The 14,181-nt window shown below is 30.8% G+C and overlaps 2 protein-coding genes across 18 annotated transcripts in view; one reads left to right on the forward strand and one right to left on the reverse strand.

Moving 5' to 3' along the window:
- The window catches only part of LOC121118915 (uncharacterized), a 105,642-nt gene that overhangs the window by 46,931 nt on the left and 44,530 nt on the right, over nucleotides 1–14,181 (reverse strand). For 15 of the 17 annotated variants that reach the window (XM_071888592.1, XM_040713509.2, XM_071888590.1 and 12 more), the window contains 5 exons: nucleotides 13,511–13,792; nucleotides 13,018–13,166; nucleotides 12,434–12,960; nucleotides 4,906–5,082; nucleotides 3,685–3,789 (listed from right to left, as the gene is read on the reverse strand). In XM_071888592.1, coding sequence (XP_071744693.1) covers nucleotides 3,685–3,789; nucleotides 4,906–5,082; nucleotides 12,434–12,960; nucleotides 13,018–13,166; nucleotides 13,511–13,792 — 1,240 coding nt within the window. Of the gene's footprint in view, nucleotides 1–3,684; nucleotides 3,790–4,905; nucleotides 5,083–12,433; nucleotides 12,961–13,017; nucleotides 13,167–13,510; nucleotides 13,793–13,959; nucleotides 14,000–14,181 lie in introns of those variants that run through there. The other 2 variants (XM_071888602.1, XM_071888599.1) reach the window with 1 other exon arrangement.
- LOC121117492 (alanyl-tRNA editing protein Aarsd1-B) overlaps nucleotides 10,551–14,181 on the forward strand; it is a 392,734-nt gene continuing 389,103 nt past the window's right edge. The window contains exon 1 of the mRNA XM_040711946.2: nucleotides 10,551–10,561. The gene's annotated coding sequence lies outside the window, so the exon portion shown is untranslated. The remainder of the gene's footprint in view (nucleotides 10,562–14,181) is intronic.

The following is a 14,181-nucleotide window of genomic DNA, read 5'->3' on the forward strand; positions in this document are numbered from 1 at the left end:
ATTTCCCCCTACAAATACAATCAGCTTACTTCTTGAACATACCTCGTATAACAAAATGATAACTTTTGATCTTGAATAGACGGCATATTAATATTATTGAAAGACAGGACAAATATTCCTTTTCTCCCCAATTTCACAATTTCATTTTTTATTTCCTCTTCTATCCTAGGATCTCTCCAGATATATTTCATTGGGATATATATATCATTAATATATATATTATGCATAAATATATAATTGAGTAGGTATGTTCAATGTTTATCTATGTAGAAGCCGAAATAGGATGCACTTTTATCCTAATTGATATGATAAGAATATCAAATGTCTATTATAAATAAAACTATACAAGTCTCATTCTCCTATCGACGTAATAAATAGTAACTATCTTATATTACGTAACGAGTTGCACCAGTTTCATACTATATGAACTCAGAGAAATAATTGTTTAGTCAACATCATCTTAGTAAGTTACATAATAGCGATGAAAATCGTGTGTATTTTTTATGTTTAAAAAAAAAAAATCAACACGGAAACCCTGGCATTTTGAAGAATATTATAGTGTTATAGAGGAGATCAGCTTCAATCAGCTGTGACAAGGGAAGAAGGAAATAAACAAGGACATTGACAAGAATTCCTCTGATGTCGATCCACAATTCTAGACAGAGTTCAATAAGGACTTACAACTATAACTCCACTACAAATCTTCAAAGGTTACACTCCTCCGTCTTTTATGATTACACACGAATGTTCAATTAGGGTTTGAATATAATTAAATGAAGTAGAAAAGGTAGTTCACAACTCAGGAGATTAATAATAATGATAATAGCTGAGGAAAAAAGAAAATTCATTTTTCAGAGGACTAATTCAAAAAAACAAACAAGCGGGGAGACTAAAAAATTCACCGGATTTTCATCATTAGCGATAAATAAGATTCATCCATCTTTGCTGGTGCTGGGTTTTGGTCTGAAGAAAATTCTAGATCGATCTAAAATTGTTATATTTTTTGAAAGACGGAAATAATTCGTTCCAAGGTCGATCTGGATCTGCCTTTGCCTCACAGCAAAATTCGGTTTAGATTGATGCAATCTAAAAATCGCATGACATTCTTTTAAAATTAAAAAAAAAAAAAAATTACCTTTTTGAAAAGAAATATAATGTACGAACTTTTTTTAATAGAAATTTATATTTTAACACGTATCAAGGAAAAAAATCTCAATACTAATATCATCATGGTTACTTGGCATAAGGGTTTAATTCGTTCTTGGCAATCCAGCCTTAAAATTAGCTTAACTTATATTAAGACTAATATTTTTTTATTTTTGTTATTATTTAAGTAACTGTTCCTCACTTTTTCTTTTTTGCTTTTGACCCCGTTGCTATCGCACAACCAACTCGGTTTCTCTATAAAAACCCATATATCAATGCAAATTTTTGCCCCGAAGTCCACTTCATATCTCAAAGTAGTGTTGTCCTTATTATTAGATCCAATCGAGTCTTAGAACCGGTCTTCCTTAAAACTATTGGTCCTTCGAACTGTCAGTACTAGAACTGACGTCATTAAGGACCAAACTTTTTAAGTTTTGGGACTGATATACTGAACTAGAGGAGACTGCAGTCCTTAGTCCTAAAAAAGGACTGACACAACATTATTTCAAGTGCTATGTGAAAGGATTCGCCCATTCTTCCATCCCTGATGCTGTAGAAGAAATGTCAATCACATGGGAACAACACAAGAAGCCACAGTGTTAATTAATGGGAATGTTACAGTTTGCATAAATTGTTTTACATCCTTTAAACATTATCAAGGTTTTGCGGATAAACATACGTGTGTATGTATTTATTCTTGATACAATTGATTACACACTATGTATGTAGTTACATGGAATAGCTCACTCTTTGTGTAATTTGACCCACTAATTTGACCTCAATTAATGAAATATTATAATACATATTATATGTGGTGTATTAAGACTTTATAAGTGAGATTTAACTTCTAGTATATATACTGTAAATAAATAAATATATATTTATTTTTATGCGTATATATTATGACTTATGATGTTAGTTAATGTAAGAGTGAGACCCCTAAAAAAGAAAACAAATATATAAGACAATCTAGAAATAATTTGGACTCCCCGAACAACGATGTATAATATGTACATTTCTGAGTATCAAGAAACAGCGTTTGAAAGAAGAATGAACATTTCAACATATTACATATAACCGCATAAGGAAAAATCCTCTTAATTGTCTCAACACTTTTTTGGTCGTCTAAATTGTGGAGTATATTTTAATATTACTCTTTTAACTAACTACGCAACCTCCATAAACGTACCCTTAAAATTAAATTAATAAGGTGAATACTACGAAAAAGCGGAGAAAAACTTCCATGAGTAATGAGGGAAAAGGATAAGATAACGTCATCTGTCATATCATAACAAGTGACAACTTGCGGGAGGGGATGGGGGGTGGTGGAGGATTTTACGTAGACAAGGAATCTACTAAAGCTTAACAGGCACATTTCACAAGGTAGCTCATAGCTTTGGATTGGCTGTAAGTGAAATGATCCATAACATAACAAATTAGAGTATATCGAATCTATTCTCAACGAACTTATTCGTTCTTCAGAAACTGATAAGAATTTAATACCCTTTTTAAAGCGAAACTCAAAGATGTTACATTTTGTTATCATAAATAGGCCTTATCGATGATAAATAGAAGGAGTTCAACGCAAATATGTATATTGTTTTTATATACCGAGTGCGACCCTGAAATTTGAATACTAAGTTATTGGCAAATTGAGAGGTTCTGATGTGTTTTTCAGAGAAGGACATAAAAAAGTTAGGCACGTTAAACATTTCATAAGACTGTAGAAATTTTATTTGTTTATCTTTTTTTTAGTTATCAAGAAAATTACGTCTGAACACAACTCTCAAGTGATTATCCAGGCGCTTCTTTATGCTGGAAATAAAATATGGAGGCTCACTTCCTCCCATGGGTTGGACTAACTTTCCGGATGATAACATGGTCCTGCAATCAGATGCCACTCCTGCCAACACAACAAAAGCTGCTCAAAGATGGTTGAGCAATAACATCAATTTCTGAACAAAATAAATATGACCACCGTATTCACCTGACGCCAACCCTTTGGACTACCCCTTCTGCTTGCCTGTAGAGTCCAGGGTATGTACCCTTAGGCACAGAAATATCATGGCCATAAAGCCTACCGTAAACGAACACTGGGCTGATATGGTCAAAGAATACATAAGAAAGATATACCAAGACTTCAGAAGACGTCTGTAGGCCATTGTGGACGCCAGAGGGGGCTAAATCAAAGATCAGAGGAGACAAAATAACGTTACAGCCAGTTTCCCAAAATATTTTGTTTATGTCTCCGGGGCTACGAAAATATATCACAATAAAGTTTTGATTGTTCAGATTTCGGCATCACACCCAGCATAAACCGGTGATTTCAAAAACAGAATAATATTTCTATTTTTGTATATATTGAACAACTTTTATCTGGTTTGTATGGTTCAAATGGGTTGCATAAATATAAGTACAAATGTTTAAATAATGAATGTTATTGGAATAAATGCAATAGTTTTTTTTTTTTTTTTTAAAAATATTCCTTTATTTATTGCATTAATAGTCCGTAAGTAAAAAATGTAAGCATTTTCCTACCAGTTTGATCGAATAATAAGGCAGATGAGACGGATAGAAGTGTTGAGTTAGGATCATCTAGGAAGTCATCATTACATATTGAGCTTGAAGGTATGATTTCCTTGGCTAGAAATATAAAAATGATGTTTATAATACAATGCAGTTACAATCTTCTTCTTTTTTTAAAGTCAATAACAAGTGCTTGATAATATTTAAATTATAAAAACCTCACATTTTGACATTAAAGTATGTTTCACCCCGAATGAAAATTTCTGACTAACTAATTGAGAGGATAAAACTTATTACTCGAGAAGTAATTGTTTTATGTAAAAAGTAAACTCCTCGATGATTTTAGCTTCTGTAAATATGTATGTAATATTGAGAGACACGCCCTAAGTAATCAATAGAAAAACATGTGCAAGTATTAAAGGTCTGGAAAAGAAACAACCCAACCGTTAATATTGAAAAGGCTTTTTTCCCGTTCCATAATAAATAATTAATTTGATCTTTATGAAAAAGGACTTTTTAGTCATTAATTAACATGAAATGCAGCTGATTACAAGCGCAGAATATATAAGAATACTTATAAATAATAGAAACAAGACTTTTACAAGATAGGTATATACTTTTTCTTAAGTTTTTAAAGTAATTAAGATAGGTATTATATTAAATTATAATGTTTGTTTTTGTCAGAATTATAATAAATAAAGGTATGCCTATTGGCTTAAAAAAAAAAAATCAGATAGGTAAGTATAAGTGTTGGGCTTCGGTCTGGAAATCCAAGATCGGTCTGAAAATGGAATAATTTTTGTTGGACCAAATTAATTAAGTTATTTTATAAAAGTTCGGTCCGGACCAGTTAAAAAAAACAAAAAAACTAACGATTTCATTTAAAAATTGGTGTAGACCAGTCTCATAAATTAATTGTTAATGACGTAATTTGAAGTTTAATACGTGTACATCTCTAAAAACAGGGAAGGGACCAAAATTGTCCTATAGAGGTGAGGCCAAAAAATAGATCTACAATGTATTCCAAAATAAATTTTGATCCATGGTTGGAGACCAAGCCTTGGCCGAAATATTGTTCCAAACCAGTCTAAAAAAATAACATGAGACCATCAAAAAATGGTCGCAAGGATTCCATAATATTCGAGGGTACTTATATACGTGTTTGTATGTATACAAGTAGTCAAAATCTAATTAGAGAGGAATAATGAATTTAAAAAAATATATTATTCTTACTTGTATTTGGAGACTGAGTTGTAGATTTCCACGGGTGTACGGCAGCACTTAAGTCTCGATCAGACAATATCCGACTAAAGACACCACCTCGAGTTTTTCGACGTGATGAGGGTCCAGTGGCTACACATGTTTCTTCTACATGCTGAACATATTTTCTATACACATCAAAACCACAATCTGGGAAAAAAAAGAAAAAAAAAAGGATTACGTTAGTCTGAATTATTTCTTGATAAGGATATTTATTTTCTTTATTACTATGCTGTTGTATAGGATTCAAGTATTATTCAAACCCAGACAAAAACTCGCCCTTACAAATTCCGACAGTTTTCTAAAAATATCTTGAAATCTCCCGCAGTATATTTTAGGAACATTCAAATTTAGTAGAAAACAAATAATTAAAATTCGTAATACTCGAGTTAATTAAATTTCCATTATCAGTCAAAATGAAAGTAAAAAATTATGCACAAACGTTATTATTAAAATAAGATTTGATGTTATTTAGAAGGAGAACCCACATTACATAATATGTGGAAACTCTCAATAACTCGAAATAATTTTTAGGATAAATTAATCCTTATTTAAAAGACTTCAGAGACTGAAATTAAAATATTGTGGGAAAAAAATGTTTGTTTAGTTTACAGTTCAATCTTCCTTCTATTGAAATTCTTTATTAGAAGGAAATTGTATTTTTGGTGTAAAAAGTGACAATTGATATGTAGTCCTAACGCGAACACGACTCGGCGTGGAGATGAAAAATTCAAACTTAGGCTCAATTCTAACACTACTACATATCTAATAAATAATAACGATAATAATAATGATTGAACTCAGTCTTCAGAAAATCATTAACTTTTTTCCCCTTCATTCCAATAACCATCAGAATGGATATTGCTTCCCTGTAATTAATGATTTATATCTTAACTTAAGCACACCAAAAATCAATTTGAGTATGTTGTAATACATGTATGTAGTTGTATAACATAGCCAATCAATAACTCTTTAATGGTAATTATTGCAAAAAATCTTTTTGAAAGCACTACATAGTATTTATTCACAGAGTTAATATGTAAAGAATATACAATGTGCATATTCTTTCCAATCTTGAATGTATGTATATGGCTGAAACTCAAGCCAATTTAGACTTAAACGTTGAGAGGAACAGAAAAACTTTACAAGCTCTTGAGTGTTTAGATTCAATTAAACCCATAAATTGTGATTTGTAGACTTAAATCGAACAGTCAATAAATTAGAAAAAGAAAAGTAACTACACATGTCCATTTATACTTTAAGTAATTTTGTTTGCTTCTTGAGCATTAATGAACTAATGTTTTTTTAGTAACGATGAGATTATACAATTTTTCACAAAACTGTTTTAGTTTAAGGATTTCTAACCTTTTAATATTATGGCTGCCCCACCACTTGAAATATTTTAATCGGCCACATAACCTATGAAAATTAAATTTCATGAATAATTGCTTCATAAGACAAAACTATTAAATACATATTTATTTCAAATTTAGGCAAAATCAACAAAAAGGCCATCTGATTTTTATATATATAAATATATTCTTTTTTTATTGGGGAGGGGAGACTTTTTTACTATAAATTTTTAGCTGTGCTGCATAATTTAATGGAATGACGCTTTTTTTAAGAAAATAAATCCTGATCAAAAGAAAAAGTTTTTGACTGTTTTCTGATTGATTTTTTTTCCTAGGCATTTTGCTAAAAAATACTACTTGAAGTGAGAATGAGTAACAATATTAAGCGGAGCACAGGTTGGACATCTTTGGTCTCAACAATACATATCACAGTTTTGTAACGAAACACACAATCTTATAGTTACTAAAAAACATGAACATTAAGCGGGCCACGGTTTGGACATCCTGGTATAGTTTATTGTCTTAGAAATGAGAAGAACATCATTCGAAATTGTTATTTATTAAAAATCACTTAGACTGCAGATTTTTTAATCAATCCGGAGGAACAATAAAAGTTAGATTAAAAATTAAAACCGCACACGATTGATATCAAAAATGGCGTCAGAAATCGAAATTTTGCAGCAACCAATGTATATCTGGAATGACTTGAAGATGAAACCTTTTAAGCTACGGTACAGTCAAAATCTCACAGAGCCTATAAAAGCAAAGAGGATGTACAAGTCCAATCATTTTTTTGGAAATTTGTACGCGGAAGCTCTGTATTGTGTGTAGTAATGGGAAAAAATGGGATATGGATTAAAAATTGAATCTGATGATTGGCTTGGTATAAGAAAAAATCCTTAGATAACAATAAAATCGTTTTGAACCCCCTCGATTATTTGGTATATGATTATTTAGAGTCAAAGGTTAAGGGTAATCCCTATCAAAAATTAGGTATATCCCTACAATACCGATGAAGCATACGTGGAACTTCCGAAAAAATACATCTTTACAAAATGCAATTCTTTCCTTTCTCGTTTATCGAATGTATGCGCTAACAACGGCAGTTATATCAAATAAGTAATTTATACAAAATAAGAACAAAAATATAGTTTATAACCTTTATTTTTGCTGTTTCCCGAAATATAATTTTGTCTGATTAAATATCGCATTAAATAATACCTTTAAAATTAATGAATAACCCTGTTTATGATATTTTGCATAAATATTGTTTGAAATCCCAGTGAGCATAAATTAAAAGGGGGTTGAGTTATCAATCAAAGTGACTGGCGTATACAAAAAAAACAAAAACTATAGGAATAAGGACATTTTCTAAATTTATTCAAATTCAAGAAATTTATGGGCAAAATAAGAAATTTTGTTGTTTTTTTTTTTTCAGGTGAAAAAAAATAATAGATTTCCCAAGGAATATTAGATTTGTTAGAAATTTATCTAAAGATTAGTTTGCATATAAATTTGACCCATAAATTTATATGTTTAACTGAAATATCTATCTTTTTCTGAATAACCATTGTAATTTTTTAAGAAGAAATATAATAAAATGATATATTTTCGATTGAAAATTTTATAAAACTAATATTAAATCGTAATTTTTTTTCTTTCTGTAACATTTTATTATACAGTTTTTGAAATATTTTCAAAAATAAAAAGGTTATCGTGTGTTATTGTTTCGACATTATTGTCCATAACTTTTTTGGTTTTGCAAGTACAAAAAAAATCTTTGTAGTTTTTTGTTTGTCTTTACAATACCAATAAATATTACTACTACTTTTTCGCAATAAAATTAGTACAAAACAGTTTTTTGCAATTTTCTTCGCAAATTTCCATTTGACAATTTTGGATGGACTTCTCATCTAGATAATTTTTTTCCATGCATAATGTCAGTATGGGATTTGATGTTTATAATAATTTTTTTTAGATTAATAATGATACATTTCATATAATATACAAGCACGATATTATAATGTATTATAGAATACCCTAACTCTTGTCTGCATCGAAGGGGTCTAAAAATTAGGAAAATTGTATTGACCATCGTCAATGTGATTTCCCGCTTCCTGATTTGACGGGAAACGCCGCCCAACCCTTTGCTAGTATTACATACAACTGAAAAATAAATATAAAAGAAAAACACGCTAAATGCTGTCTTGAAGGATATATTTTATCTTCTTTAAGAATCTACAAGTGGGACTAAACTTGAAAAAAAAAAAAAAAATTGTGACCCAATCTATTTGGAAATTCTATGAGTGGTTTTCCAAAGTCAACTTTTCAAAACGGAAAATAATTACCTAATTTATTTTGGGTTATTAAAAAAGAAATCCATTTTGAATGAATTAGGCCCCTTTTAAATTTTCTTCTATAAAATAGGATTTTATTTTAAGTGAAATGTATTGTATCAAATTAATTACACAACTCAACAGGGAACGATCTTTCCAATTCCATATTCTATTTTAATAACAATTGACACGCTGATCACGAAAATGTAGTTAATTTTATATATTTTTCTTAAGTGTTTTTCTAGAATTTTTGTTGTAAATTTAGCCAAAACATAGATGTAAGACAATTGTTGAGTAAAAAAAAAAGGTCAAAACGTCAAAGTTAGTTTATTTTTTTAAATTGATTTCAAAAATAAGTATATTGGATGTGAAATTATCCAATTCTGAAAAAATACCGTTTTAAGGTTAAAAAACCTCCATATTTTAAGGGTCAGAAAAAAAGGAATAATGCCTCAGTTTTCGATAGTTTTAATGGAAAAGGGGTATATTAAAAAGCATAAATAATTAGAAACTTATTTACAAAACAGTATTATATATATAGTTTAGCTAATAATATGATTTTTCTTCGATTTATACTTGGAAGATAATAAAAAAGAGGTCGATAAAATAACATTATGTAAAGGGCCCGGGGAAAGTTTCGTTAAATGTTTATTTAAGCACTAATGATATTACTAATTACATAATTTGCATATAATTATAGTCATAGGTGACAAAAGTTACAAAAATATGTGACATAACTTTAATTCGAAATGCTCAACCCTAGCCTTGACCACAGCCCGAAAACTCTCTTACAATAACTTGGATGCTTCACACACCATGTCCACAGGGACAGAGTCCCACAGAGCCACCAGTTCGGCCTACTGGTCGTTCAAATTCTTACTGGAGGCCACACAGGCTCTGCTCCCAAGAATGGACCACATGGAGAAATCTATGACGTTTATGTCTTTGCTGGAGGCCGACTATCTTGTCTTCAAAGCCACTCAATGCTCTCATACCACCGCTACGTCTCTCTGGATGTTAGGAGGAGGGATCATCCTGTTGGAAGGTCTATGGCTCATTCTGTGGGGGGGAGGCAGGGAACAAGACCTTCCTCCAGTATGGTGCTGATGAACTTCTTTGTGTTTATCTTCATCCTCCCCAACACAAACACCAAGGGTAACTGCCTTGTCTCAGTTAGTCAGTCCTTTTTTGGCCAGAATCCGATCATTTTGAGGGTTAAAATCCTATTCCATAGAGAAAATCTTCTCATCACTCAACACAATATTGGAAGCCGTGCACTACCTCCTTCTGAAGAGTGTCATTGTTTCTATAAAGTATTTTATCCTTAACCTTGCTTGACAGGTGCTGTTGCCTCTTCAATTTGTAGGGATACATCCCAAGATCATCTCAGATAAGGTCTCTCATTGTTGTTGCACCCATGTTGAAATCTTTAGGCATTTTAGTGAGATTCTTCCTAGGATTTCTAACAATCCTTGCCTTGACGAGACTCTGGGCGTCCTTCTTGACTTTGGTCTGACTAATTTGGTTCTGTCCTTGTAGATTGAGTGTCCTCGTACCTCTCATGGTTACCTTGATGATCATTGGGTTGAGCTACAAGCTCTTCAGATTCTTCAAGATGGCTGGTCAAGATTTGTCCTTCATGTACTCCTTTATTATAGCTTCTCTCTTGGCTTCCATTGGGACTAAACAACTGTTATTTTAATCAAAACTGGTTTTTTTATCTAGTTTCGACCCAACTAAAGTTAATTTCAAAAATCAACTAAATTTCTCGCAACCTTAAACAGAATTATATTATATAAAATTAATTTAACAAGACCTTCCGTGTACCCTGCATAAAAACTCAATTCTTTTCGTTTTTGATACGATAAAGTTCATTATTACGAAATATATATATATATAATCACTCCTAACCTCGAAAAATTATAATTCAATAGATATTGCTGTTAAACTAGACCTTTTAAAACCAAATAGACTCATGTAAATGAAACTTTAATTATTCATGCTTCAAATAAATTCCTTTATCGTAAAACAATTGAAAAACCGTGGCCTTATTCCTTTCCAGACAAAGCCTTTAAAATTTGGTTGATATTTCATCTTGAAATTGTATTTCCTTAGAATCGGATAATTGTATGTTAAATAAAAGCACGTATTAAAAATCTATATAAAATTTTGTAAAGAAAACACTAACTTTTATATGGACTATTGATTTATTTTTTTTCAATTTCAAAAATTGGCTCAAGGGTAAAAATACTATTTTTTTTAAATTCAGTCAAAAATTCTCAAAACCAGATTTGATACGAAAAAGTTAACTATAGCTTCGTAATAAACTAGTCAAGTACTCCTATAATTGAACATGGGATTCAAAATATCTTTTAAAAAGTAAATTTTTTGTTAACTGGTGTTATCTATTTGAATAAGTTCTAATGAAAATTATATTTTAACTTCCTAAAAAAAAAACACTGCTATATTTTTAAACTGCTTATTCTGAAATTGCAAATATCGATATTAAATTTTTCGATATTTACCATATCTAGTACATCACCATATATAGAATAATTGAAAAAATCAAATAAAAGTGAAAGAATCAACTGCTACTTAGTGATTAATTTCTGTAATATACCTATTAGTGTAGGCTTTTGGCCTCAAACTCTTATGATTTTTAGCAGTAGGTCCTTTTAAGAAGTTCTATCCGGACCGGTCTCAAAGAAAATAAAAATAGGTATATATAAGGACACCCAAAAATCCCTCCACAGCTGGGAAACGATTAAATCTGAGATTGAACTAGATCGACATATCACTTAAAAAAAATGACTTAAAGTTAAAGATATATCAAACTGAATAAATTTCATATACACATGGAAACATTTCAATTGTGGATTCAATAAACCAAAGTATTCCTTCACCCTTAAAATAAGAGATGCATATTTTTGCTTTCTTTCATGAATACTTCAAAGATTTTAGTTGAGATTGTAAAAGTCTTGAGCACATTATATTCTTCTTTTTATGTACATGCATACTTAATTAAAAAAAGAAAATGTCATGATACTTTTTTTTTAAGGTATCATCAAGGTACCTTAGTTCGAAATTAATATGCAAGTAAATATGTTTTATTTTTAATACTTTTGCTAAGGGCTACATTCTGGAATTGAAACTATTACCGAAATTAAAAAAGAGACTTACGAGTTGTAAGGTAATTAGGTATTGTAGTGATAAAACATATCATTAAAATTTTTGTTTCATAACATGGCTATGAACTCCCAACTCCCTACCTAATCGTACATCATGATATTATTCATTATATATACATATACAAAAAAACAATTAGTAGCAGATACTCAAAATATACACAAATGATTACTCAAGCATATCTCATTAGTCATACCTAGATCCATATGAAAACCATATTCACAGAAGACAAGTCCAAGTATTTGAAGCCTAATGCATATCTATTACTTACAAATGAATGGTAATAAGAATTCAATCCTTATCATTAAGAAGTAAAACGTTGCAATAAATTTATTCTCCTTTTGAATATTTTTAAAGTATGTAATCATTTAAATGAAGTTAATTGTATTTGTACTGTGTTTGCTACTATTTTTTGTGTAGGGAAGTGATAAAAATACCACCACTAAAAAAAGAAAGAAATAGGGGAAATATTTATGTAAATCGTTGAAGCAAACAATTTGTTTACATATGTAGAATACTTACATACATTTACTTGGAATGTTATGGATCCAAGAAAAAGGAAAAATACATTTTCATTTTGACTTTTATCCACACACATAATATATAAGCATGGAGGACTTTACTTACTTGAACATCGGTATCCTTGAGGTCCAATGCCCCAAATCATAATTTGACTTTGATTGCAATAGGTGACTTCATAGTATTGTTTGAGTTCAAAGTTATGGCCTTGAACTTGTAGACTTTTTTTATTTCTACCAAAGAGTTTGTTTGATTTTTTTTCCTTGGATACGAATGTAGGACATTTTTCAATTAATGAAAGAGCGGTTGGATTTCGAGTAACGAAGGTTTTCGAGAGTATGGTTGCTAATGAGGAAGCTATGGTGAATGAGCGTTCCGTAGCATTATCAAGATCTTCTGTCAGACTATCCAGAAGAGGTATCATTAAGTTATCAATGACTTGAAGCTCTCTATTACGATTATCAATACACTGACGAAGCTCAAGTTCAGAGTGTCCAAAAATCCCCCCTAAGCCATTATCCTTTTTCTCACAAAAAGATAAGAGCTGGTACTTGATATCTTTTCTACATTTGAGTCGGACCTTCCAAAAAAGCCTCCGAAGAATTTCCTCTTTCTCGAATTCCTCCTGGAGAGCTCTAAGATTTTAAAATGGAAAATAAAAACAAGAAAACAATTGGGAAACAAATAAATACCTGTCGATAACATTTACTGTGTTGTTTTCAATTTTGTTAATGGGAAGAGGAGCTCCTGGAACGAGGAAAGAGGAATGTATTTCATAGGCCCATCTCTGCATTTCTTTTAAGGAGCCCTGCTTGTATGAATCCGTTATTAAGTAGAACAACTGAAAGAAATAAAGGTGAGGGAATAAGTAGATGCTACATAGGAAGATGACCCAGGGCTCTCACGCTACATATAGTATTTTTAACGGTTTTTCATTTTTACCATCAATAATGAGAGTATAAATAGCTGATTTAGAGCCTCAATACTTCAAATGAAAGTCATCACCCTTCCCCGTCATAAAGGTCTCAAATAAGAAACAAGTGCCATTTAATGTTGAAATGTATTACACTTCATTTTTCTGGACTTATTAAAAACTTGATGTAAAAAGTCTAACACCGAATTCAAATCAAAGCTTGAGAGCCCTGCAGCCTATATAAATTATAGATAGCTAAATTCAGAACATACCAATGGAGCAGGATCCGAAATGGATATCACAAAATTGAGAAAAACAGATAAATGTGCATGATGACAGAGTAAGTCTCTAAGATTATTAAATGGTCCATCAACATCCGATACTTTCTCATCGAGCGTGGTAATACTTTTGTGGTGAGCTGGCCGTCGACTACTATCATGATCTGACAATTCATCGTCATCATCGTCGTCATCTTCCATATTTAGGATCTCTGCACCAGTATTGAAATGATCACTTAAGTTAAATGGGGACTTAAGTATACTTTCTTGAGTTAACTAAAAAGAATGAAAGGAAATATTAAATAATTTGGATTCGATGACTATAGAATAGAAGTAGATCATTATTTCATTATGTATTATGTTAATAAGAAATAAAAATGATGTCATAATATAAATACAAAATAGAGTATAGTTAGTAGAGTCTGTAAATTAATGTACTCAGCTCCAAGATAAGGAGTCTCTCCGCTTCCCTCTTTATAAATACATATATAAATATACACAAATATATACTTTAGTATTTTTGACTCTTAATCATAACTTGTTTTTTTAAAAAGTTGTTTAAGGGAGAGCTAGAGGAGAAGAAGACAGGAAAGAACAATAATAAAGAGTTATTCTTCTCCCTCAATAAAACACCCATTAATTAATTAATAGTTATTTATGTATAT

Source organism: Lepeophtheirus salmonis, chromosome 5 (genome assembly GCF_016086655.4).
Source record: "Lepeophtheirus salmonis chromosome 5, UVic_Lsal_1.4, whole genome shotgun sequence".
In the NCBI taxonomy this organism is placed as follows: Eukaryota; Metazoa; Arthropoda; class Copepoda; order Siphonostomatoida; family Caligidae; genus Lepeophtheirus; species Lepeophtheirus salmonis.